The following is a 23968-nucleotide window of genomic DNA, read 5'->3' as shown; positions in this document are numbered from 1 at the left end:
CTCTAGTTCCATCCACGTTACTGCAAATGGCATTATTTCATTCTTTTTAATGGCTGAGTAGAATTCCATTGTATATATATACCATATCTTCTTAATCCGTTCCTCTGTTGATGGACATTTAAGTTGTTTCCATGTCTTGTCTATTGTGAATAGTGCTGTAATGAACATAAGGGTGCATGTGTCATTTTGGATTATAGTTTTGTCCAGCTATATGCCCAGAAGTGAGATTGCTAGGTCATATGGTAATTCTATTTTTAGTTTGTTTTTTTTTTTGCAGTACGCGGGCCTCTCACTGTTGTGGCCTCTCCTGTTGTGGAGCACAGGCTCCGGACGCGCAGGCTTAGTGGCCATGGCTCTCGGGTCCAGCTGCTCCACGGCATGTGGGATCTTCCCGGACTGGGGCACGAACCCGTGTCCCCTGCATTGGCAGGCGGACTCTCAACCACTGCGCCACCAGGGAAGCCCTATTTTTAGTTTTTTTGAGGAACCTCCATACTGTTTTGCATATTGGCTACACCAAATTACATTCCCAGGTTGGTACGTCTTCTGAGTCTGCTGTAATCTCTAACTTTCCCCTTGGATACAGAGACTGAAGGGGTGTGGACATTTTAGGATGGAGGAAGAGGGAGAGTTGTGGCTCAAAGAAAGAAGAGAAAAGCTGGCTGGTCTGGCTGGGGCAGGAGCACACTGAGAACACTGGTCAGCCTTGTGAAAAGAGTTTTTACATAGAACAAGTTATGCTTGTAATTTAATGGGAAAATAGTAGAACAAACCCAATGTATCCTTTCCAAGTGTTGACAAAACAAAACACCACACACTGTTGGAGTGACTTCAACAACAGAAACTCATTTTCCCAGTTCTGGAGGCTGGAAGTTGAATATCAAAGTCCTGGCAGGTTCACTTTCTCCTGAGGCCTCTCTCCCAGGTGGCCTCCTCCTGGCTGTGACCTCACATGGCCTTTCCTCTGTGGGTGCCCATCCCTGATGTCTTTTCCCCTTCTAAGGACATCTGTCAATGTTGCATAAGGGCCTCTCCCCAGCAGCCTCATTTTACCTTAATCAGCACATTACAGACTTTATTACCATATAGGGTCCCATTCTGATGTACTGGGAGTTAAGCTTCAACTTATGGACCATGGGGGGCACACAGTTCAGCCCACAACATCCCACGTACACATCCAGTGAGTGATGCCCCCAGCCAACCCTGCTCCTCATCACTGGGAAGCAAATCCTGCATATCATAGAGTTTTCAATGTAAATAGTGTACTCTGTGTCTTTCAAGTATAGGATGTCTTTTCATTAATAACCTTTAAAAAATTATCACATGTCCACAGTCCCAACTGACTACAATTGTCTTTTTGTTTGGATGTATGTATTTCAATTAAGAAAAAAAGCCTTGTCAAATATTGTTGATTATATACATGCTCTTTATTTCTGTAATATACATTCTTTTCCCTCTTGTTACTATTTTCTTGAAGGAGCCTGGTGAGTTGTGCCATAGAGTTGCCCACACCTGGATTTTGCCGATTGTGTCCCTGTGCTGTTGATTTTCGTCACTACTGGGAGCAGTGGCTCTCTGTGAAGAAGAGGACCACCTAGCAAGCTTGATTTCAGCCCATTAAGTAAAAGGGACAGAAGTGCCAAAGGAAGCAGAGACTGACTGGGGCTCTCAGTCCTCCTGGCAGCTGCTGTAGGGTTGAAGGGAAGAGGTAGAAATAGGCCTGAGTGGCCACAGCACCCTGCAGATCCTGGCAAACCTACTGGCAGCCGTGAAGGAGCAGAGAGAAGGCTGAAGGGCCAGGTGGTTCTCATTTGTCCCCATCCCTGGAGAGCCAGGTTTCTCTGAAGGGAGTCTCCTCAGACAGAAACCCTCCCTGCACAATGGCCCTGGCATCTTCCCTGGCACAGCTCCAAGCAGAGGCCAGCTGCCCCATCTGCCTGGATTACCTGAGAGATGCAGTGACCACTGACTGGGCACAACTCCTTGTTACCCCTGCATCCAGCAGTGCTGGAAGGGTCTCCACGACATCTTCCCCTGTCCTGTCTGCCTCCAGCCCTGCCCTGACAAGGGCATCAGGAGGAACACTCAGTTATGTCTCATGATTGATTGTGTGAGGAACCTTCCCAACACGGAGGACATGAGGAAATGGCAGAAAGAGAAACCCCCGTGTGAGAAGCACAGGCATGTTCTGAGCCTCTTCTGTGAGAAGGACCCGGAGCTGCTGTGTCCCCAGTGCAGGGTCTCCTCTGACCACCGTGGTCACCCCCTGGCACCCATGGAGCAGGCTGCACCCTCTCCCAGGAGGAGGATCAAAGCCCACATTGAGCCCCTGACAAAGCAGCTTGAAGATGCTTGAAAAGGCATTAGAGATACAAATCTCCAAATCATCTGACTTGATGTGGGAGGTGGAGAATCAAAGGAATTAATTGTACTCTGAAGTTGTACACTTTAAGCGTTTCTTGGGAATGGAGCACGATCTAGTTCATGTTAGGTTACTAAATGAAGAGAAGCGTGTTCAAGATAAAATAATTGAAGAAAAAAACCAAATATCAAACCACGGACCCACGTTGCAAAGTCTGCTTGATGAAATAACTGAGAAGTGTTTGCAGCCTGACCTGGATTTACTGATAGACATTGAAAGGATCCATAGCACATATGAAAACTTAGAGAGTCCAGCAGGCTTTTCTTATGATTTAAAGGAGGAGGTTTTCACTCTCCCCCAACAATATTTTGGCCTCCACAAAATGATCGGCACATTTCACGTAGACTTGACATTTAATCCTGAAACTGCTCACCACAGTCTCATCATCTCACAGGACAGGAAAATGGCAACATTTCGAGGGATGGAACCAAACTGTGTTCTTAATCCCGAGGCATTTACTTCTCACCTAGAAGTCCGGAGTTCTGAGGGATTTGACGCTGGCAGGCATTTTTGGCAGGTAAAAGAAAAAGGCCTGGGTGAATGGTCCTTAGGTGTGTGTAAAGAAACTTTCCCCAGAAATGCTCCATCATCACCATCCCCAAGCAATGGCTGCTGGCGAATTCAGCTCTGGGGTACTACTCATGGCATACGGAATTCAGGATACACCTGTTGGATTGGTGTTTTTCTGGACTATGAGTTGGGGGAAGTTTCTTTTTACAATTTGAATGATAGATCTCATTTATATACATTCAGTGACATATTTACAGAAAGACTTATGCCCTATTTCTCTATTGGACCTTCTTCCAAATCCCTTACAATAAGTCTAGTTGAAGATGAGTGCTGAGCCCCCTTGGAAGACATTCTGTGTGTTCTACTTTCTTCCTGTGTTCAGGGAAAGTCCTTGCAATAAAGAGTCTGAGTCCATCTTTGATGTCTGACTGCTGATGTCTTTTTTTTTTTTTTTTTTTTTTTTTTTTTTTTTTTTTTTTTTTTTTTGCGGTACGCGGGCCTCTCACCGCTGCGGCCCCTCCCACTGCGGAGCACAGGCCCCGGACGTGCAGGCCCAGCGGCCACGGCTCACGGGCCCCGCCGCTTCGCTGCACGTGGGATCCTCCCAGACCGGGGCACGAACCCGCGCCCCCTGCATCGGCAGGCGGACTCCCAACCACTGCGCCACCAGGGAAGCCCTGCTGATGTCTTTTTAATCCTCCCCCTCTGGCTTCACCTCTGCCCCATATCTGGGCAAACGGTCAGGGCAGCCTGACCTTGACTAGGCTTAGGGTGGTTCTAACCCAGGAAGGCCCTGCCTGCAGAGGAGCTCTTCCAAACCAGCAAAAACCTCCAAGCTAGTGGCTTTTTCCCCTTCTCTCAAGCCGTTTTTGGACCGGTGGCTTCCCTGACTCCACATGAAGCTTCAGTGAGTGCAAATAAACCATTTTACACCCTCTTGGTGTGTTTGTGGCATTAGCAGTTTTGACAGCAGAATCAAATTTTGTGTGGCTTGAGTTTTGCCTCACTGGGTTGACCATAATGGTCCTTAGGATACTGTATAATCCAAGTTTATTTTTCAGATATTCTGATCCCCACAGGCAGGGTATATTCATTTTTATTTTTCAACTACCATAATGCAGGATGTTTCAGCCTATGTTTTCTAAAATTATAATGCTGAACTTGCAATTCCCCATTTCTCCTGTGAAAAGTTTGGAAATCTATTACAAATTCCTTGAAAATGTAATATTTACCAAAAACAAAACAAAAGAAAGGAAAAAAGCCACTTCACACTATTGATTCTTCGAGAAAATTCTATCACAAAATATCTAATTTGTCTTTTTTGAAGTATAGTTGATTCACAGTATCGTATTAGTTTCAGATGTAAAGCGAACTGATTCAGTAGTGTATGTATGTATATATACTGTACTATAGAGTAAATCCTTTTGTTTATTTATTTTATGTAGGGTGGGATGTAACTGTTACTCCCACACTCCTAATTTATCCCTCCCTCCTCTCCTGTTTGGTAACCATGAGTTTTCTATTTCTGTGAGTCGGTTTCTCTTTTGTATATAAGTTCATTTTTACTATATTTTAGATTTCACATGTAAGTGATATCATATGATATTTGCCTTTCTCCATCTTACTTACTTCACTCAGCATGACAATCTCTAGGCCCATCCATGTTGCTGCAGATGGCATTATTTTATTCTTTTCTATGGCTATTTAATTCTATAATATTCTTTCTATTTTATTCTTTTCTATGGAGTAATATTCCATTGTATATATGTACCACATCTTCTTTATCCATTCTTCTGTTGATGGACATTTAGGTTGCTTCCATGTCTTTGCTATTGTAAGTAGTGCTGCTATGAACATTGTGGTGCACATATCTGTTCGAATTAGAGTTTTCCTCTTTTCCAGATATATGCCCAGGATTGGGATTGCTGGTTCATATGGTAATGCTATACTTTCTAAGGAACCTCCATACTGTTTTCCATTGTGGCTGAACCAATTTACGTTCCCATGAACAGTGTAGAAGCGTTCCCTTTTCTCCACACCCTCTCCAGCATCTATTATTTGTAGACTTTTTGATGATGGCCATTCTGACCAGTGGGAGGTGATACCTCATTGATGTTTTGATTGCTTTTCTCCAATAATTAGCCACATTGGGCATCTTTTCATGTGCTCGTTGGCCATCTGGATGTCTTCTTTGGAAAAATGTCTATTTAAGTCCTCTGCACATTTTTTGATTGGGTTGTTTATTTTGTCCATGTTGAGTTGTTTGAACTCTTTGTATATTTTGGAAATTAAGCCCTTGTTGGTTGCATCATTTGCAAATATTTTCTCCCAGTCCATAGGTTGTCTTTTCATTTTATTTGTGGTTTTCTTTTCTGTGCAGAAGCATGTAAGTTTGATTAGGTCCCATTTGTTTATTTTTGCTTTTTTTTTTTTGCCTTGGGAGACTGATCTAAGAAAACATTGCAGTGATTTCTGTCAGAGGATGTTTTGCCCTGTTCTAGGAGTTTTCTGCTGTCATGTCTTATATCTATGTCTTTAAGAAATTTTATTTTTGTGTATGGTGTGAGGGAGTGTTCAAACTTTATTGATTTACATACAGTGGTCCACCTTTCCCAACATCACTTGCTGAAGGGACAGTCTTTTCTCCATTGTATATTCTTGCCTACTTTTTAAAATTAATGGACTGTAGGTGTGTGGGTTTATTTCTGGGCCCTGTATTCTGTTCCATTGATCCATATGTCTGTTTTTGTGTCAATACTATGCTGTTTTGATTCCTAAAGCTTTGTAGTAGTCCTCTGAAATTTGTAGGGTACTTTTCTTCTTTTATTTTAAGACTTGCTTTGGCAATTCTGGGCCTTTTGAGGTCCCATATAAATTTTAGGATTCTTTGTTCTTGCTCTGTGAAAAATGTCATGGGTCATTTGATAAGGATCACATTAAATCTGTAGATTGCTTTGGGAAGTATGACCATTTTAACTATATTAATTCTTCCAAGAGCATGGGATATCTTTCTATTTCCTTGAATCATCTTCAATTTCCTTTATCAGTGTTTTATACTTCTCAGCATGTAAGTATTTCACCTCCTTGCTTAGGTTTATTCTGAGGGGTTTCTTTTTTTTTTCAATGTGATTTTTTTTTTTTTTGGTATGCAGGCCTCTCACTGTTGTGGCCTCTCCCGTTGCAGAGCACAGGCTCTGGACGCACAGGCTCAGCGGCCGTGGCTCACGGGCCTAGCCGCTCCGCGGCAGGTGGGATCTTCCCGGACCGGGGCAAGAGCTCGTGTCCCCTGCATCGGCAGGCGGACTCTTAACCACTGTGCCACCAGGGAAGCCCTCAATGTGATTTTTTTTTAACTTTCTCTTTTTGATATTTCACTGTTAATGTAAAGAAATTCAACAAATTTCTGTATGTTAATCTTGTATCTTGCTACCTTGCTCAATTCATTTAACAGTTCTAATAGTTTTTGCATGGAGTCTTTAGGATTTTCTATATAGAGTATCATGATAATGGCATATACTGACAATATTACCTCTTTCCTTCCAATTTGCATACATTTTATTTATTTTTCTTGTCTGAATGCTATGACTAGGAGGTCCAATACTCTGTTGAATAGAGGTGATGAGATTGAGCATCCTTGTCTTTTTCCAGAATTTAGCAGGCAATCTTTCAGCTTTTCACTGTTGAGTATTATGTTGGTCGTTGGTCATAAATGGTTTAAATTATGTTGATATATATCCCCTCTATACCCACTTTGGTGAGAGTTTTTGTCATGCAGGGATGTTAAATTTATTAAATGTTTTTTCGGCATCTATTGAGATGGTCAGGTGGTTTTTATCTTTTGTTGATGTGGTTTATCACATTGATTGATTTGTGTATGTTAAACCATCCTTGTGAACTTAGGATGAATTCTACTTGGTCATCTTGAATGATCTTTCTTTTTTAAAATTTTTATTGGATTATAGTTGATTTACAGTGCTGTATTAGATTCAGGTATACAGCAAAGTGAATCAGTTATACATACACACACACCCACTATTTCCTAGATTCTTTTCCCATATAGGCCATTACAAAGCATTGAGTAGAGTTCCCTGCACTATACAGTAGGTCTTTATTAGTTATCTATTTTATATACGGTAGCATGTATATGTCAATCCCATTCTCCCAATTTATCCCTCCCCCCTTAGCCCCTGGAAACCATAAGTTTGTTTTCTATATCTGTATCTCTACTTCTGTTTTGTAGATAAGTTCATTTGTACACTTTTTTTAGATTCCACATATAAGTGGAATATGCACAAAAAGCAAAAAAAAAATCATATGATATTTGTCTTTCTCTCATCATGTCAATCTTTAGGTCAATCCATGTTGCTGCAAATGGCTTTATTTTGTTCTTTTTTATGGCTGAGTAATATTCCATTATATATATGTACCACATCCTCTTTATCCATTCCTCTGTTGATGGACATTTAGGTTGCTTCCATGTCCTGGTTATTGTAAACAGTGCTGTAATGAACATTGGGGTGCATGTATCTTTTCAAATTATGGTTTTCTCCTAATATATGCCCAGGGGTGGGCTTGCTGGTATAATCTTTTTTATGTGCTCTTGGATTTGGTTTGCTAATATTTTGTTGAGAATTCTGGCATCTGTATTCATCTAAGATATTCACCTATAATTGTATTTTTGGGGGGTATCTTTGTCTCCTTTTGGTATCAGGGTGCTGGTGGCTTCATAAAATGTCTTTGAGAGTGTTGCCTCCTTTTCAGTATTTTTGCAGAGTTTGTGAAGGATCGGTATAAATTATTCTTTGTAGACTTGATACATTTCCCCAGTGAAGCCATCTGGTCCTGGACTTTTGTTTGCAGGGAGTTTCTTTTTCCTATAAATTTTATTTTATTTCTAGTGATCTGTCTGTTCAAATTATCTGTTTCTTCTTGATTCATTTTGCCATGCTGTATTTTCTAAAAACTGGTCGATTTCTTCTAGGTTGTCCATTTTATTGACATATAACTGTTCATAATATTTTCTTATGGTATTTTTTATTTCTGCAATATCCGTTATTATTTCTTCTCTTTCGTTGCTTATTTTGTTTAATGGATCCTGTCTCTTTTCTTCTTGGTGAACCTAGCCAGAGGTTTGTCAATTGTGTTTATCCTTCCAAAAAAGCAGCTCTTGGTTTTATTAATTTTCTATATTGTTTTTATTAATCTCTATTTTATTTATTTCATCTCTCATCTTTATTATTTCCTTCCTTTTTCTGACTTTCAGTTTTGTTTGTCCTTTCTCTAATTCTTACAGGTGGTAGGTTAGGTTGTTCATGTGGAGTGCTTCTTGTTTTTTGAGGAAGTTCTGTATGGCTATAGACTTCCTGCTTAGAACTGATTTTGCTGCTTCCCATAGCATTTATATGGTTATGTTTCCATTGCTGTTTGGCTCAAGGTATTTTTTAATTTTCTATTTGATTTCATAGTTGACCCAATAGCTTTTTAGTTGCCTGTTGTTTAGTCCCCATGTATTCATTTTTTTCTCATTTCTCTTTCTGTGGTTGATTTCTAATTTCATGCCACTGAGGTCAGAAAAGATGCTTGAAATAATTTCTACCCTCTTAAATTTGTTAAGGCTTTGTTTTGTGTCCTAGACTGTGGTCTATCCTAGAGAATATTCCATATGCATTTGAAATAATGTGTATTCTGGGTTTTCTTTGGATGTGGCATCCTGTATGTATCAATTAAGTCTAGCTGTCTTATTGTGTCATTTAGGATTTCTGTTGCCATATTGATTTTCTGCCTGGAAGATGTGTCCATTGGTGTCATTGGACTGTTAAAGTCTCTGACTCTTACCATATTCCTGTCAATTTCTCCTTCTCTGTCTGTTAGTGTTTGTTTTATGTATTCAGGTGCTCCTATACAGGGTGCATATATGTTAAAGAGTTTGATAGCCTCTTAAGGTATTGACTCTTTTACCATTATATAGAGTCCTACTTCATCTATATTTCTGGCTTTTGTTTTAAAGTCTATTTTGTCTGGCATGTGTATTAATACCACTACTTTCTTGTAATTTCCATTTGGATGAAATATTTTTTCCATCCCCTCACTTCCAAAATATGTGTGTCTTTTGCCCTAAAGTAGGTCTCTTGTAGACAGCATGTTGTAGATTCTTGTTTTATTTTCCAATCTGCCACTGTATGTCTTTTGATCAGACCTTTTAGTCCATTGATATTTAAAGTACTTTTTCAACCATAATTCAAAAAGAGTCATGTACCACAATGTTCATTGCAGCACTATTTACAATGGCCACGAAATGGAAGCACCCTAAATGTTCATTGACAGATGAATGGATAAAGAAGATGTGGCCCATATATATAGCGGAATATTACTCAGCCATAAAAAGAAACGAAATTGAGTTATTTGTAGTGAGGTGGATGGACCTAGAGTCTGTCATACAGAGTGAAGTACGTCAGAAAGAGAAAAAGAAATAGCATATGCTAACACATATATATGGAATCTAAAAAAAAGGGGAAAAACTGTTCTGAACAACCTAGGGGCAGGACAGGAATAAAGACGCAGACATAGAGAATGGACTTGAGGACACAGGGAGGGGGAAGGGTAAGCTGGGATGAAGTGAGAGAGTGGCATGGACATATACACACTGCCAAATGTAAAATAGATAGCTAGTGGGAAGCAGCCGCATCGCACAGGGAGATCAGCTTGGTGCTTTGTGGCCACCTAGAGGGGTGGGATAGGGAGGGTGGGAGGGAGATGCAAGAGGGAGGAGATATGGGGATATATGTATACATATAGCTGATTCACTTTGTTATACAGCAGAAACTAACACAACATTGGAAAGCAATTATACTCCAATAAAGATTGAAAAAAAAAGTATAGGGAAAAAATCTATCATTCTAATTGTAGAAGGAAACCTCACCCAACACATAGTTCAGAAAAATACCAATCTTACTGGGTTCTACCATGGACAGGATGGTTTCTCTTAGGACTTGACACAACATAAGTTCTCTAAACATACCACCTATCTGCCTAGATGGGACCCTCAACTACTGGGTGATTTCGCCAGTTCCTAGGAAAATAATCTCGGCACAGTCTTGTTTCCCGCTTCTATCTCGCAGTAATGTCTGCCAGAATGAAATCTATTACAACATGGGACAGCAGGACAGAGATAAAATCTACTTGGGTAATAAAAAGTTTGGCTTTCTCTTTCCATATTGCACAATTTTTCCATCCTCGGAGACAATAAGTTGAGGATGTGCTGTTTCAAGGTCTAAAATCACATCTACTAGAAATGGCTTGGTAATTCTATCAATGCCAGAATATTGTAGAGGAAGGTTAAATCCATACTTGTTTAATTGGAATGAAAATGCTCAGAGCATTTCAGGATTTGATACTTGCACTGGATACTCTTAACCTGTCTCAGTAATTCCAGTTCTGACTGCACACACTTACCCACTACCTCCCTCAGCAGATGTTTCAATGTGGAAGCATGATCTGTAAATGTTACAAAATTTTCATAGAGTTTTGTTAAAATGTCCATCTCTTCATCTTCCATCTGCTTGGGAATATCCTCTTGCTGATTCTGTAGAAACAGTCTAAATTTGCTCACATTCAGAATTTATTTCTTCTCTCCTATATTTAACCTGCTTCCTCTGTTCAACTGATTGGCTGGCTTGCAGAGTTATCACTTTTTCAACTTGTTCCATATCACTCTTCAAGGGCTCAACGGTACACTGTAGAATTTTCTTGTGATGAGAGGCAGCTTTCTTAATGGGGCAAATGTAGTGTTTCCATTGTTGAATGAAGAAACTGCACTGTGTACATAAAACCTCTAGATCCTTCCATAAAAAGGGTCAGAAACTGATTGTGCTTCTCACACACAGAACTCTCTTTCTGCCCCTTCCACGTGCTCCTTCTGATCTGGAGTAAATTAGCAATTTCAGTCAAATGACTGAGCTGGGGAAGGTATCACCTAGGTCCTTCCAAGCCATGTTGATGCATGAGTGACAGAAGTTGTGCCCACAGTTGATGGTTACTGGATCTTTCCAGTTATCCACACAGATGGGGGTAGCTAGACACCTCTTGTGGCTGTACCAAGGCTGTCACGAACTCCACTGAGTTGAGAACAGAAGTGGTGGATAAGAATGCTCCCTCTGGCAAGGCCTGCTCAAGCTCAAGACCCAGTGAGAAGTGGATATCCTCCCCCAGCGATAGCAGATTGAACAGTTTTATGTTTCACTGGACCGCCATACTGATGACAGCCACCGAAGTCATGTTCAGTCCCCTGTACCTACCTCAACTTCAAGGGCAAGGGAGATTCACTGCTTGTAGCTCTATCACAAATTAGCCCACCCAGATTTAACATTAATGACTTTCTTCTACAAGTAACTAACCACAGGTTCAAGCAAGTAATCTCTCCACTGGGGAGAAAAGCTTTTAATTTCAAAATTTCCTAGACTGGCAATCACAATATAATAATTATTTCAGGCAAGAATCATCAATGACTGCAAATACTGTAAGGTAAAATTTCATGGGAAATAATATATTCACACAATCTCAAAATATCACTCTGAGAATTATAGTTCATGTATAGAGAGACAAAATAAGTGCTTTACAATGTAGAGACTAGAGAACACCTCCTGACCAATGAATGGATAAATTGATGGCCTGCGATGGGAAGAAAAACAGCACATATGGAAGAGTTCTGCCCCCCACACCATTACCCAAATCTAATCACAGGGAAATAATCACCAAAATTGAAACCATGGAACATTCAATGGTCTTAAACACTGCATAAACAAGAATGACACTGAAAAAGAAATTATGGGGGAGTGTTCTACATTGAAAGAGACTAAAGAAACAACTAAGAGAAATTCATGATCTTAAGCTTTGATTCTAGATAGGCAGGAAAACTGCTATAAAGTGGATAGTATGGGACAAAAGGGAAATTTTGAATACGCACTATTTATTGGACAAGAGTAATATCATAGTTAACCATCTTGAATTCTAAAATTACACTTTAGCTACATAAGAAAGTATTCTGTTCTTAGGAAATACATAATGAAATACTTATAGATGAGGGGTCATGAACTTTTAATGTTACTCTGAAATACTACTTTACCAAAAGCAGGTGTCATGGTTTTGGTATGATGTGGGAGTGTGATGGCTGTGACTATAAGACTTCATAGGGATGGAATAGTTCTCTATTTGGTGGTGGCTACATGAATCTGCATGTCATAAGTGTCACAGAACTGTATGTACTCATTTGACCAATATCAAATTCTTGGTTTTCATATAATATTGTTAAGAAACATGGGAACGTAGACAGTGGGTCCATGGGACCCCTCTGTACTATCTTTAAAAGTTCCTTGAATCTATCATTATTTCAAAATATTAAAGTTTAGAACCCAGGTTATAATCCTCAGTTTGGATCAAATGAAATTCCCGTTTTTCTTCTTAACTTGATTGTTAATTGAATTTTGTCAAAAACATGTACTATTTTTTATACTTAAAAAAAATCATAATGTTGATATCTATAGTCAATATCACATTGATTAATAGCCACTCTCCTTCATGGACACGTCACCTTCATCTGGCTCTATCAAGACCACTTTCAGAATGACGTTGTTAATCCACTAATTGCCAAATCCAATGGATTTTTTTTTTTACATGTATATGAAATATTTTTATTGTTGTTAGTTTTATAGAAACAGGGTTGTATTATTCACACTTTTCCACATCTTGCTTTTCTTTTTTTTGAATTTTTTTGAATTTTATTTAATTTATTTTTTTATACAGCAGGTTCTTATTAGTCATACATTTTATACGCATCAGTGTATACATGTCAGTCCCAATCTCCCAATTCATCACACCCCCACCCCCACCCCCACCCCCCGCTGCTTCCCCCCTTGTTGTCCATACATTTGTTCTCTACATCTGTGTCTCAATTTCTGCCCTGCAGACTGCTTCACCTGTACCATTTTTCTAGATTCCACATATATGCCTTAATATATGATATTTGTTTTTCTCTTTCTGACTTACTTCACTCTGTATGACAGTCACTAGATTCATCCACGTCTCTACAAATGACCCAATTTCATTCCTTTTTATGGCTGAGTAATATTCCATTGTATATATGTATCACATCTTCTTTATCCATCCATCTGTCGATGGGCATTTAGGTTGCTTCCATGACCTGGCTACTGTAAATAGTGCTCCAGTGAGCACTTGGGTGTATGGGTCTTTTTGAATTATGGTTTTCTCTGGGTATATGCCCAGTAGTGGGATTGCTGGGTCATATGGTAATTCGATTTTTAGTTTTTTAGGGAATCTTCATACTGTTCCCCATAGTGGCTGTATCAATTTACATTCCCACCAACAGTGCAAGAGGGTTCCCTTTTCTCCACACCCTCTCCAGCATTTGTTGTTTGTAGATTTTCTGATGATGCCCATTCTAACTGGTGTGAGGTGATACCTCATTGTAGTTTTGATTTGCATTTCTCTAATGATTAGTGATGTTGAGCAGATTTTCATGTGCTTCTTGGCCATCTGTATGTCTTCTTCGGAGAAATGTCTATTTAGGTCTTCTGCCCATTTTTTGATTGAGTTGTTTGTTTTTTACTATTGAGCTGCATGAGCTGTTTATATATTTTGGAGATTAATCTTTTGTCTGTTGATTCATTTGCAAATATTTTTTTCCCATTCTGAGGGTTGTTTTTTCATCTTGTTTGTAGTTCCCTTTATTTTGCAAAAGCTTTTAAGTTCCATTAGGTCTCTTTTGTTTATTTTTGAAAAACATGTGCTATTGATTCATTTCTTTGGTAAAAATCTAGTAACTGGAAGAAGTGGCAAACGAGGTACCTAGAGAATCCAGAAGGCTGTATGTGGTCCCTTCGCAGCGCCCTCTAGTTGTTCTGAATGTGTGGTTCCCAGACCAACATCATCAGCATCACCTGGGAGATGGTTAAAAATGCAGCTTCCTGGGTCCCACCTGGGATCTACTGTGTCAGAACATGCAGGGGTGGCTCAGCAGTCTGTGTACAGGCCTTCCTCCTTTCATCACCCTGTGACTTATTTACAAATGGAGGGATGGTGGTACCCTGCATCGAGCAGGGCTGTTGGTGCCATCTTTCCAGCAGCGTTTGCTCACTTCATGCCTCTGTGCCACATTTTGGTAATTCTCACAATATGTCAGTTTTTCATCATTATTATATTTGAATGGTCATCTGTGATGAGTGATCTTTGAAGTTACTACTATCACCCACTGAAGGTTCATATGATGGTTGTTAGCATGGCAATAAAATTTTTTTTAATTAAGGCATTACATTGTTTTTTAGACAAAATGCTATTGCACACATGATAGACTACAGTACAGTGTAAACATACTTTTGATACACATTGGGAAACCAAAACACTTACATGACTCACTATTTTGTGATAGTCCTGTTCTTGGAGTAGTCTGGGACCAAACCCACATTTTCTGAGTTATGCATGTGTCAGTAAGATCTCTGAGTGATTCTGACACATGCTGAAATTTAAAACTGATTTACAAACACTTTCTATGTGCTCCCCCTCACTGGGGAGGCCACAGTTACCAGCTGTGTCCTAAAGGTTCCTCAATCTCTAGGTGTAGTTCAGGTGGATCTACCTGAAAGTCTTGTGTCCAAATGTCATTTGGCCATTTCTAGATGCCTCTTCCCCAATTGCCAACACTTCACTCTGTCTTACATTGAATTAATTACCCCTCCTAGCCTCTTAGGAGGTAGGTAATCACGGGATTACCTATTTCAGTGAATAATATCTCCACACCCAATGGCCCACACCACTTTTCCTCAACTCCATTTCTCTCTCCCAAATCAGGGTGGCAGCAGCTCTCACCAGGGCCACTTCTCTATTATCCTAAATGGCCCATTTGCTGGGTCCTCTTCAGTCCCTGTCATCATTCTGTTCTCTGGAATGCACTTTTCAAAAAAAAATTGATCTCATTACACCTCTGCTTTAAAAACTCATCTCCTTTACCGTTATTAGGATAAGTATCCTGACCCCAGACTGGGGGCTTGTGAGGGGAGATTGTTGGCAATGCCTGTTTTTTAATACCTGGCTTCTTATTTCAGACCTGCATTCTCTTTGTGACAATACATCAAGCTGTACGCTAATGAATTCTACACTTTTTTGATGTATGTGAGACTTCCATAGACAAATTTATTTAAAAATGCACAAGCCAGGATCAGATCCAGTCACCCCTCCATCCTGACTACAGAGGGGATGACAAGGAGTGTCCTGAGCCCCTCAATCATGAGAGAGCTCTTTCTCTCACCAGAGTTGGAAACCATTACAGCCACCAGTAAGGCAAACTGGTGTTCACACTCCTGGCCTGAGCACAACTGTGTGAACATGGGCCTGGTGCACTGTAGGAGCACAGCTGGTAAGTGGCAGAGCCAGTGTCAGATCCACTCTCACAGGAACCACGCTCTTCACATCTGAGATTCAGAGCATAGACTGACATTTACCTGCTTCAGGTGCAATTATAATCATCCTCATGACAAGAGTCACTGACACAGCACTTTCTGTCTTCTCACTTCTTGTTTGAGTCTCAAGTACCCGAGGAGGTAGGTTCTACCACCAACTCACTTCACAGAGCATGAAATCGAGGCACAGCGGGGTGAGCTCACCCGTGCTCCCAAGCTTACAGCTGATAACTGGCAGAGCCCAAACTCAAACCCAGAGTCTTGTTCCAGAGTCCACTCCACACTGGCCACACCTAGGGTCACTGGGACAGGGCAGAGGACAGGGGACATTGTGCAGTTTGGAGGTGGGGCTGAAAGGAAGGCTACTTGGGACCCCACCATGATGCACGTCTGTGGTCACACAGCCAGTGAGTGACCAGGGTCTGAACTCAGTTTCCTCTTACTGCACATCCCTGTTATCACTGTTTCCCTTGGCTGGGGGTCACCAAAGTGCTTGCTGCAAATGCAGATTCCCTGGCTCACCTATGGAGACAGAATAGAAACAGTTTCTCTTTTTAAGTAAACATTTATGGGTGTAGACCGTACATACATAAAGACACACACATCCATCGTTTTGCATCACCTGAGAATGATTACAAAGCAAACACAGCCCTGTAACCACCTACAAAGCCTACCATTTAAACAGTACCTGCTCCCTTTCCCCTCCTGGCCACTCTCCATCACTGCCTCCACTCTCCTCCCCAAAGATAACCGCCACCTGCTGCTAAACCATGCACTGGTTTGGCCTGGTTTTGATCTTCATATGAGGGGAGCCATACACAGTATGTTATTGTATTTCTGGACTCTTCAGCTCAATATGACAGGTGGGGAATTCATCCTTATTTTTCTGTTTTTCAGATCCCTTTTCTTGGTGAATAGTAGTCCATTGCATGCCTGTACTGCTGTTCATTAGTTCATTCTGTTGCTGAAAGCCCTTGGGTTGTTTCCAGATTTCCCCTATTGGGAATTGTGTTGCTATGTGCTTCCTTGCACAAATGGACACATTTCTAAACATAAATAACAGGAGTGGAATTGCTGAGCTGAAGGGTTGTGTAGGTGCATACTCAGCTTAAGTAGAAAGAACCAAACTGGTTTTCAAGGTGGTTGGACCAATTTTCATTCTGATTTTTCTTTTTATCAGCTGTCATCACCTGACACTTTATTGGGTCAGATATTAAAAAAATATGTTAAAACAGTTTTGTCCCATGCATATATGCAGGAGATTTATGTTTTTGTTTTTCATCTGTGCTGCTCTAGGCGAGCAAGGACTTGGTTTTGTTTACTTCAGTTTCCCCAACACTAAGAACACTTAGGTGCTACTCGATGCTCACATGACAATGTGTAAATACACTAGTATTTATGATGTGAGTGTACAGTATATGCAGCAAAAAAAAAAAAGGTTTAAATTAATGCATTAACAGAGATTATTTGGGGGCATTGGTGGACTTCCTTTTTTATCCTCTACATATTTTAAACAATATACACTCCCTTTTTAAAAAATTGTATTTCCTATTAGAGAAACAATTTTATGATTGTGAAGGACACCATTTTATATAATGTTAAGTAGAGGGAAGCAGATTATGAAACTGTATGTAAAATATACTGCCATTTATCACCTGTCATATAAAAAAATAAAGATGTGGATATATACAAACTTCTGAAAGCACACAGTTGAGAGCATGAATCTTGATTTATCTAAGTGGTAGGATGATGGCTGATTATCCCCTCATTAGTGTTCTTATGTGTTATTGCTGTTGTTTTTTTTTTTTTTTGCAGTACGCGGGCCTCTCACTGTTGTGGCCTCTCCTGTTGCGGAGCACAGGCTCCGGGACGCGCAGGCTCAGCGGCCATGGCTCACGGGCCTAGCTGCTCCGCGGCATGTGGAATCTTCCCGGACCGGGGCATGAACCCGTGTCCCCTGCATCGGCAGGCGAACTCTCAACCACTGCGCCACCAGGGAAGCCCTCTTATGTGTTTTTAAATATCTATTTTCCTGGCATAAAATAAAATAATACAAGAAAATATTAATCAAAATAGTGAAAATAATGCCAATCAAAACTGAAGTACTTCATGGGTAGTATGTACTTTCCATGCATTCTCATTTGAAATATTTACTGAATTTCTGGTTATTAGGCTAGAGATACTCTAAGTGTAAAGTATTGTTTCTGTCCCCAACCTACAAATGGGGAAACAGCTTTCAAGGGGGCAGGATAACCTGCCCTCTTCTCAGGGATGTAGTGCAGCTGAGCCTGATGGGAGTCTTATACTCTGCATATGATGTAATCATAATAAATATTCTCTGCCAACCAATGAAAAGCCTAGTGTGCAGTACTTCGTTGTGCCCTCATCGGTAACTTTCCTTTTACCTAATATTCCCCAGCCTCCCCACTACCAAATTTTGCTCAGGGACGTGTAATTTTGCAGCCTCCCTGACAATTTGCTACCTAACCGGGAAGGGCGGGGGAGCCAGAGGGCCCTGAATCACATCTCCCCTCCTCGGGGAGTAAATGGACAACCTTACAAAGCTTTTCAGATTTCAGTTCATCATCAGCAAAGATGAAATTAAGTGGCATTGAGAGGATCAAGGGAGGATCACAAAGGTGCAATGGAGATCCTGTTTATCACCTGACCTAATCTAGGCGGGGCCTGGCCCTCCTCTCTCTTCTCTAAGCAGCACCTCTGAACATGCCCCACACACCCCTCCATGCCCAGGGCCCACCCTCCCATCTATGGAGGAGCCACAGCCTTTAGGGCTGGACCCCAACAGCTCCACCCTCCTGGGGGTGTATATATACCCGTCACATCCCAGACCCCGCCATGTGTTGGGAGAGCAGCCTGATGACCTGGCCCAGGAACCCAGAGAGAACTGCCCCCTCAGGTAAGCGGGGATCAAGGATGAGGCAAGACCATGGGGCTTCCTGAGCCGCTGCTCCAGGCCCAGCCTAGGGATCCACCTCCAAGGGAATCCAGTCTGGGGTTTGGCATATGTAAAAACCTGTCCTTTATTAGGGTTCCCAGTCCCACAGCGGGCCTTGTCCTAACTCACCTAAATGTTTGCTGAGAGCACAGATGCCCAGTTCCCACCCTGTCCAGGGCCCAAGGATGGAGAGACTGGTATCTGTGTGTGAGAAAGCCCCCAGAGGCTGGTTTGAAGCCCCTGTGGGATCCCCCTCCAAGATGGCTCAGTCAGGGGCACTTTGTGGTGTTAACCAAAACTTCAGAAACCAAGACCTGATTGAAATAGAGGCCTTTATTTGGGGGTTGTTAGGACGGCAGCCCCAGAGACCCGGATTCATGAAGCACTTGACTTGTGTTCCCTGAGTCCAAGCTGGGGGAGGCTTATCAAGGCAAAGAACCTGCAAGGTTACATAAATAAGGGTGCTAAGCAAAGAAGCATTGGCTGGGGCTGCAAATGATTACACAGCTGCAGGTGCGGCGGCGGGGATGTTGAAACTGCAAAGTTGCCCCAGAGCTGTCAGCAGATGCTGTTGTGAAAATGGATGATGGTGTCCTTGAGCCGCAAGCAGTTCAGAAAATCAAATTCTCAGTGATGCACGGTCATGTCTGAAACCACATCAAAGGTGGCCACCGGGCTCCTCTTTGATTTTTAAATCCATCATCAGTGTGTAGGTGGAGAGTGGAGGGATTAGAGCTATGGGGCCCTGAATGAACTCGGTCTTCCTCAACTTCACCACTGCCTGCTTGCACACACAGAGAGTACAAGTTAAGTTGCCCAAAGTCACTCAGTTCCTAAGGGAGACTGGAAACCTGGCCAGGATTTTAGTCATTTAACAGCTTAGTCCGGGACTGAGGTGATATTTGGAGATGCCATCATGGCGGGATAACACGGAGTTGACAGTCACGTGTGGGATGCAGATTTCCAAAACCTGGGTAAATTTACAACAGCCAGAGTGGAAAGAGTTCCTGATCCTGTCCTTACAGCTCTGGCACATTTTGTTGGGGGAGGTGACCCCTCATGGAGTCGGGAAGCCAGGATCAGGAGGAAGGGACAAGTGAGCTCTGAGCTGGGAGAGTGAGGAGACAAGTGAGGGCTCTGCTTGTACAAAGGTGCTGGGACCAGAGTGGGCTGAACCTGCAGGAAGAGGGCAGGAGGTTGAGTGCTGCAGAGAGCTTGGTGCTGGGAGAAGCTGGAGCTGAGGGAAGGACGTGGTTCTCGTGCCAGGAACAGCAGTCCTGCAGGAGAGGGTGTGATTAGATCCTGGTGTGGGTGGGAGGAGACTGGAGGGACCCAGTGGGTGGTAGTGGGCTGGGTGGTCAGAGGCTGGTGCAGGCACCCAGAGGAACATGTAGGGACTTTGGCAAGGGTGTTAGTGGTGACAGTGAAAGACATATTCTTTGATCACAGCATCCTGAGCATGGAAGGTCTGGGGTTTTGTTAGTTGAGTACCATAGAGCACCTTCCATGTGCCAGGCCTGCTGCTAGGCACATTTTCCCCCTCCTCCATAAATCCCTTCTGACCTGTCAAAGGTCACAGGGCCATAGATGGAAGAGCCAGGATTGCAGCCCAGGCAGCTTGGCTCAGAATCTCTGCTCGCTCCACCCTACCAGGCTTCCTCTCTTTCTGGCTCCACTACCCTGTTTGCAGTATTTTATAAATCTTTGCCAATCAGACAAGGCACAAAGAACAATCTCTCTTGTTTTTCACTCTGATATCTCTGGATTATTAAAAATGATCTGCTTTGATTTCATTATTGGCATCTTTTTATCTTCTTTACCCATTTTTATGTCCAGATTTTTCATTATGTTTGCTTGAATTGCTTGATATAAGCTAAATATATGCTTGAAGTAATCATGTAGTTTTCTGATTTTCAAAAATTTGCTTCCTCGGCCAAACAGATGGAACGTATTTCTCTATAATTTATTTCTATAGTCTATGGTTTTATGGTCACTTTTGCTTTTATTAGACATGCACAGTGAAAACTGCATAAGCCTGTAACCCTACACCACCACCCAGATGAAGAAACAGATTGTTACCAGCACCCCTAGAGCCCTTCTCATCTTCCTCCCAATCACTAGCCCATCCCTCCTCCCCCAGTATGAGCACTGATGCTGAGGTCTAACACCATGAAGTCGTTTCTCCTGCACACACGGTGTGTATTCTTTTGTGCCTGGCTTTTTGTCACACCACGTTACATCTTTGAGATTCACCCCAGTTTTGGGGTGAAGAGTATTTAGTGTCCACACATTGCTGATTAATGTCCCATTGTTTGAACAGACCACATTCATCTAGCCATTCTAATGCCGTGGAACTTTGCGGTTATTTCTAGTTTGGACTTGTGAAAAGCGTTGTATTGAACCTTCGTGTATGTACTTTTGTGCACAGAGTTTGTAGCCCTGGTTCATAGTCTGGATGGTTACACAGCCTGAGTAAAATAACTGAGTGTATGTTCTACGATAGTTAATAATGCAAAATAGTTTTCAAAAGTGGTTGTGCCCACTTACCTCTCACCAGCTGTGTATGAATGATCCAGTGACACCACATATCTCCAAGACGTTATATCTTAGCGCTTGAAATTCATTCTGGGGTCTCTGGACTCAGAGATTGTCTTTAACCTATCCGGGCTGGAGATGATTAAATCAATACACCCCCACCCCCTCCCACCTCCCCCCATACCCTCCATGGATGCTCACTTTCAGCTTTGGGGATCACTTTGCTGATCCCAGTGGAAAGTTTGGAGCGTCTAACAGGACTCTTCCTGTGTGGGTGCCCTGAACTCAAGAGTTCTCAGCCCTGAGAGTTGGTGGCCTCTCAGCCTCTTTGAGAATCAGCAGATGCTTCAAAGGGAAAGCTCCACACCTTCTTCTTAGGATCTTGACTCCACAAATCCTCACTAGTTGGTAGCTCACCACTGTCATCAGGGAGTACGTTTGTATGTGTGTGTGTTTCTCAGCTTCAACTCAAATTGACGTACTGATCTCAATCTCGTTCTGAGCTTGAAGTGAAAAGTCAGTTTTGGGAGGGTGCCCAGAGCAAATTTCATCTAGTCCAAATCCCATCCACTTATGCAAAAAATTTCATATATTCTGTAGTTGAGAAGCTTAAGTGAAAAGTAAATTTTGATGTATTATGAATTCAGTGCTGTTAGAAGGATCTGTGGTTTAAGCCAAAAAGTACCAGTTTTTTAAATTAGATTTTTGACAAGATTGAAATTATTGAAGCTGGGTTTTTTATCCTTTAACCAGATTCTCTTTGAAATGGGATGTTATGTAACTTTCCCCAGGTTCCCAGATAGGAGGTGACTGAGGGGGAGTCCCATCCAGGCCCTGGGCTCTTGTCCTCAAGCCCACACACTTTCCACAGTCCCAGGACCTGGTGCCATCAACCTGTGGTCCATGTGGGTGTAGGTGGGTCATGGTGGAGGGGAGGATCAGAGGATGCCTCACTGTGGCAGTGAGGGTCCCTCAAGACACAGGGCAGCCTTTTCACAGGAAGGATTATTTTCTCATCCCCAGGAAGGAAAAGGCACTTTGGAGCTGTGTCTGCTTTCTGACCCAGAGAGTTGCTGAGCTTGGCTTCACACCCTGGAGCTGCTGAGGGCAGTGAGTCGCCCAGCTGCTCTATGATAGGCCGCAGGAGTGGAGGAAGCCTCTCTGAACACCTGCCTGCACCCCAGAGTCCTGCAACATCCAGGACAGGAAGGAGGGAGACCCGAGGGTGCACCTGCTACTCAGCGCAGAGACCCAGTAGCCCGGCCTCCTAAGAAACCCACCTCAGTGCAGCCCCGATGACTGTGGCAGCGGCCCTGGCTGGACTCCAGGCAGAAGCCAATTGTTCCATCTGTCTGGAGGGCCTGAGAGACCCCGTCACCACTGAGTGTGGGCACAACTCCTGCCGCTTCTGCATCCAGCGGTCCTGGGCTCACCTGGAGGACAGGTTCCCCTGCCCCGTGTGCCACCGCCCGTGCCAGGAGCGGCAGGTGAGGAGAAACACCCAGCTGGGCAGGATGATCCGTGTGGCCAGGCTGCTCCAGAGCAGCCGGAGCAACAGGAGGAGCTGCGAGGGCCCGCGCCCTTGCGAGCTGCACCGCCAGGTCCTGAGCCTCTTCTGCGAGGAACACGTGGAAGTGCTGTGTCCCCTGTGTGCACGGACCCCTGAGCACCAGGGCCACTTGAGGCCGGTGGGCGAGGCCGCGGCTGACCACCGGCAGAGGCTCAGCGCTTACGTGGAGCCTTTGAAGAGGCGGGTGGCAGATGCCCACAGCCTGGTGGCCGCGCAGGACAGAAAGCTGCTGGAGCTGCGGGAGCTGGTGCAGCGCCAGCGGCTGGAGCTGGCCTCGGAGTTCCGGCAGCTGAGCCGGGCTGTGGACGGCGAGCAGGAGGCCGTCCTGGCGAGGCTGGTCCAGGAGGAGCAGGACATCCGGGAGCAGCTGGGCGCCAACATCACCGCCTCCTCAGACCACATCTGCGAGCTGCGGGGCCTCCTGCACGAGGTGACAGAGAGAAGCGTGCTGCCTGGAGCCAGGCTGCTGAGTGGCATCGGGGGCGTCCTGGGCAGGTGCGAGCGTCTGAGGTGCCCCGACGTCTACTCCTTCCAGCTGAGGCGGGAAGGCTGCAGCCTGCCCCCCCGCAGCACTCAGCTCTGCAGAAAATCATTCAGAAGTTCCGGGAGGACGTGACCCTGGACCCCGAGACAGCGCATCCCAACCTGCTCGTGTCCGAGGATAGAAAGTCGGTGACGTTTGCGAGGAGCAGGCAGCTTTTTCCCCCAAGCGCGCACAGATTCTGCACGGAGCCTGCGGTGCTGGACTCTGTGGGCTTTGCCAGCGGCGGGCGGTAGTGGGAGGGGTGGGTGGGCAGGGCCTCGTGGGCTGTGGGCGTCTGCTCAGACTCCGCCTCCAGGAGCGGCGCTGGGCACCTGGAGGGACAGAAACGCCTCTGGACTCTGGGGCTGCGCGGAGGGGATTGTGAGGCCCGCGGGCCGGGGGGCGCCCTTCCCCTGGAGCTGAAGGAGGAGCCTGGCGGGATCGATGTGGATCTGGACTATGAGTTGCGTGCGATTTCCTTCTACAGTTGGAAGGACAGGTTCCACATCCACTCTTTCACCGACAAATTTTCTGAGATCTTAAAGCCTTATTTCTCTATCGGATGCTATACTCAACCTCTTACAATCTGCGCAGTAAGAGATTACTAAGGATGATCTTTGACTTTGCTTCTTTTTCTTCCTGAAATTTATGGACAGTAGGTAGAATGTTTACAACTGTCCTTACATCTGGCACCGAGATTTTTTTTTAAATGTTTATTTGACTTAAAGTCATGAAGAAAGTTTTTCTCATTTTGTTTTCTATTTTGTTGTTGTTGGTGGTGGTGTTTCCATAGCAGTAGAGATGTTGTGGGAACTAACAGGGACGTGGAGTTTAACTGTAAAGTGTTTCTGGAATTCTAACGTTGGGGCGTATAAAATTGTAATTTCACAGCTTCAGTAAATGTGTGAACACTTGCATATTTCCTATACCTATACATTTACCTGTTCCATAAGCACCTTACACGTTCCATGTGGGAGAGGAAACA

General features: G+C 43.4%; 1 protein-coding gene and 1 pseudogene across 1 annotated transcript; one reads left to right on the top strand and one right to left on the bottom strand.

Annotated features, from left to right (window-relative positions):
- Positions 1-9822: 9822 nt before the first annotated feature.
- Positions 9823-15780, bottom strand: LOC113614400 (tripartite motif-containing protein 60-like; annotated as a pseudogene).
- Positions 15781-21079: 5299 nt separating this feature from the next.
- Positions 21080-23237, top strand: TRIM75 (tripartite motif containing 75). Its single transcript, XM_027095869.1, is given in 2 exon segments — positions 21080-23070; positions 23073-23237. Coding segments are annotated over 2 exon segments (1050 nt in total). The 5' UTR covers positions 21080-22185.
- Positions 23238-23968: the final 731 nt, after the last annotated feature.

The sequence above is a fragment of the Aethalodelphis obliquidens genome, unplaced genomic scaffold (genome assembly GCF_003676395.1).
Source record: "Aethalodelphis obliquidens isolate GAN/ISIS:26980383/991018 unplaced genomic scaffold, ASM367639v1 scaffold95, whole genome shotgun sequence".
Lineage (NCBI taxonomy): Eukaryota > Metazoa > Chordata > Mammalia > Artiodactyla > Delphinidae > Aethalodelphis > Aethalodelphis obliquidens.
Note: the sequence above shows the minus strand (reverse complement) of the source record. Positions and strands in the feature narration are given on the sequence as shown.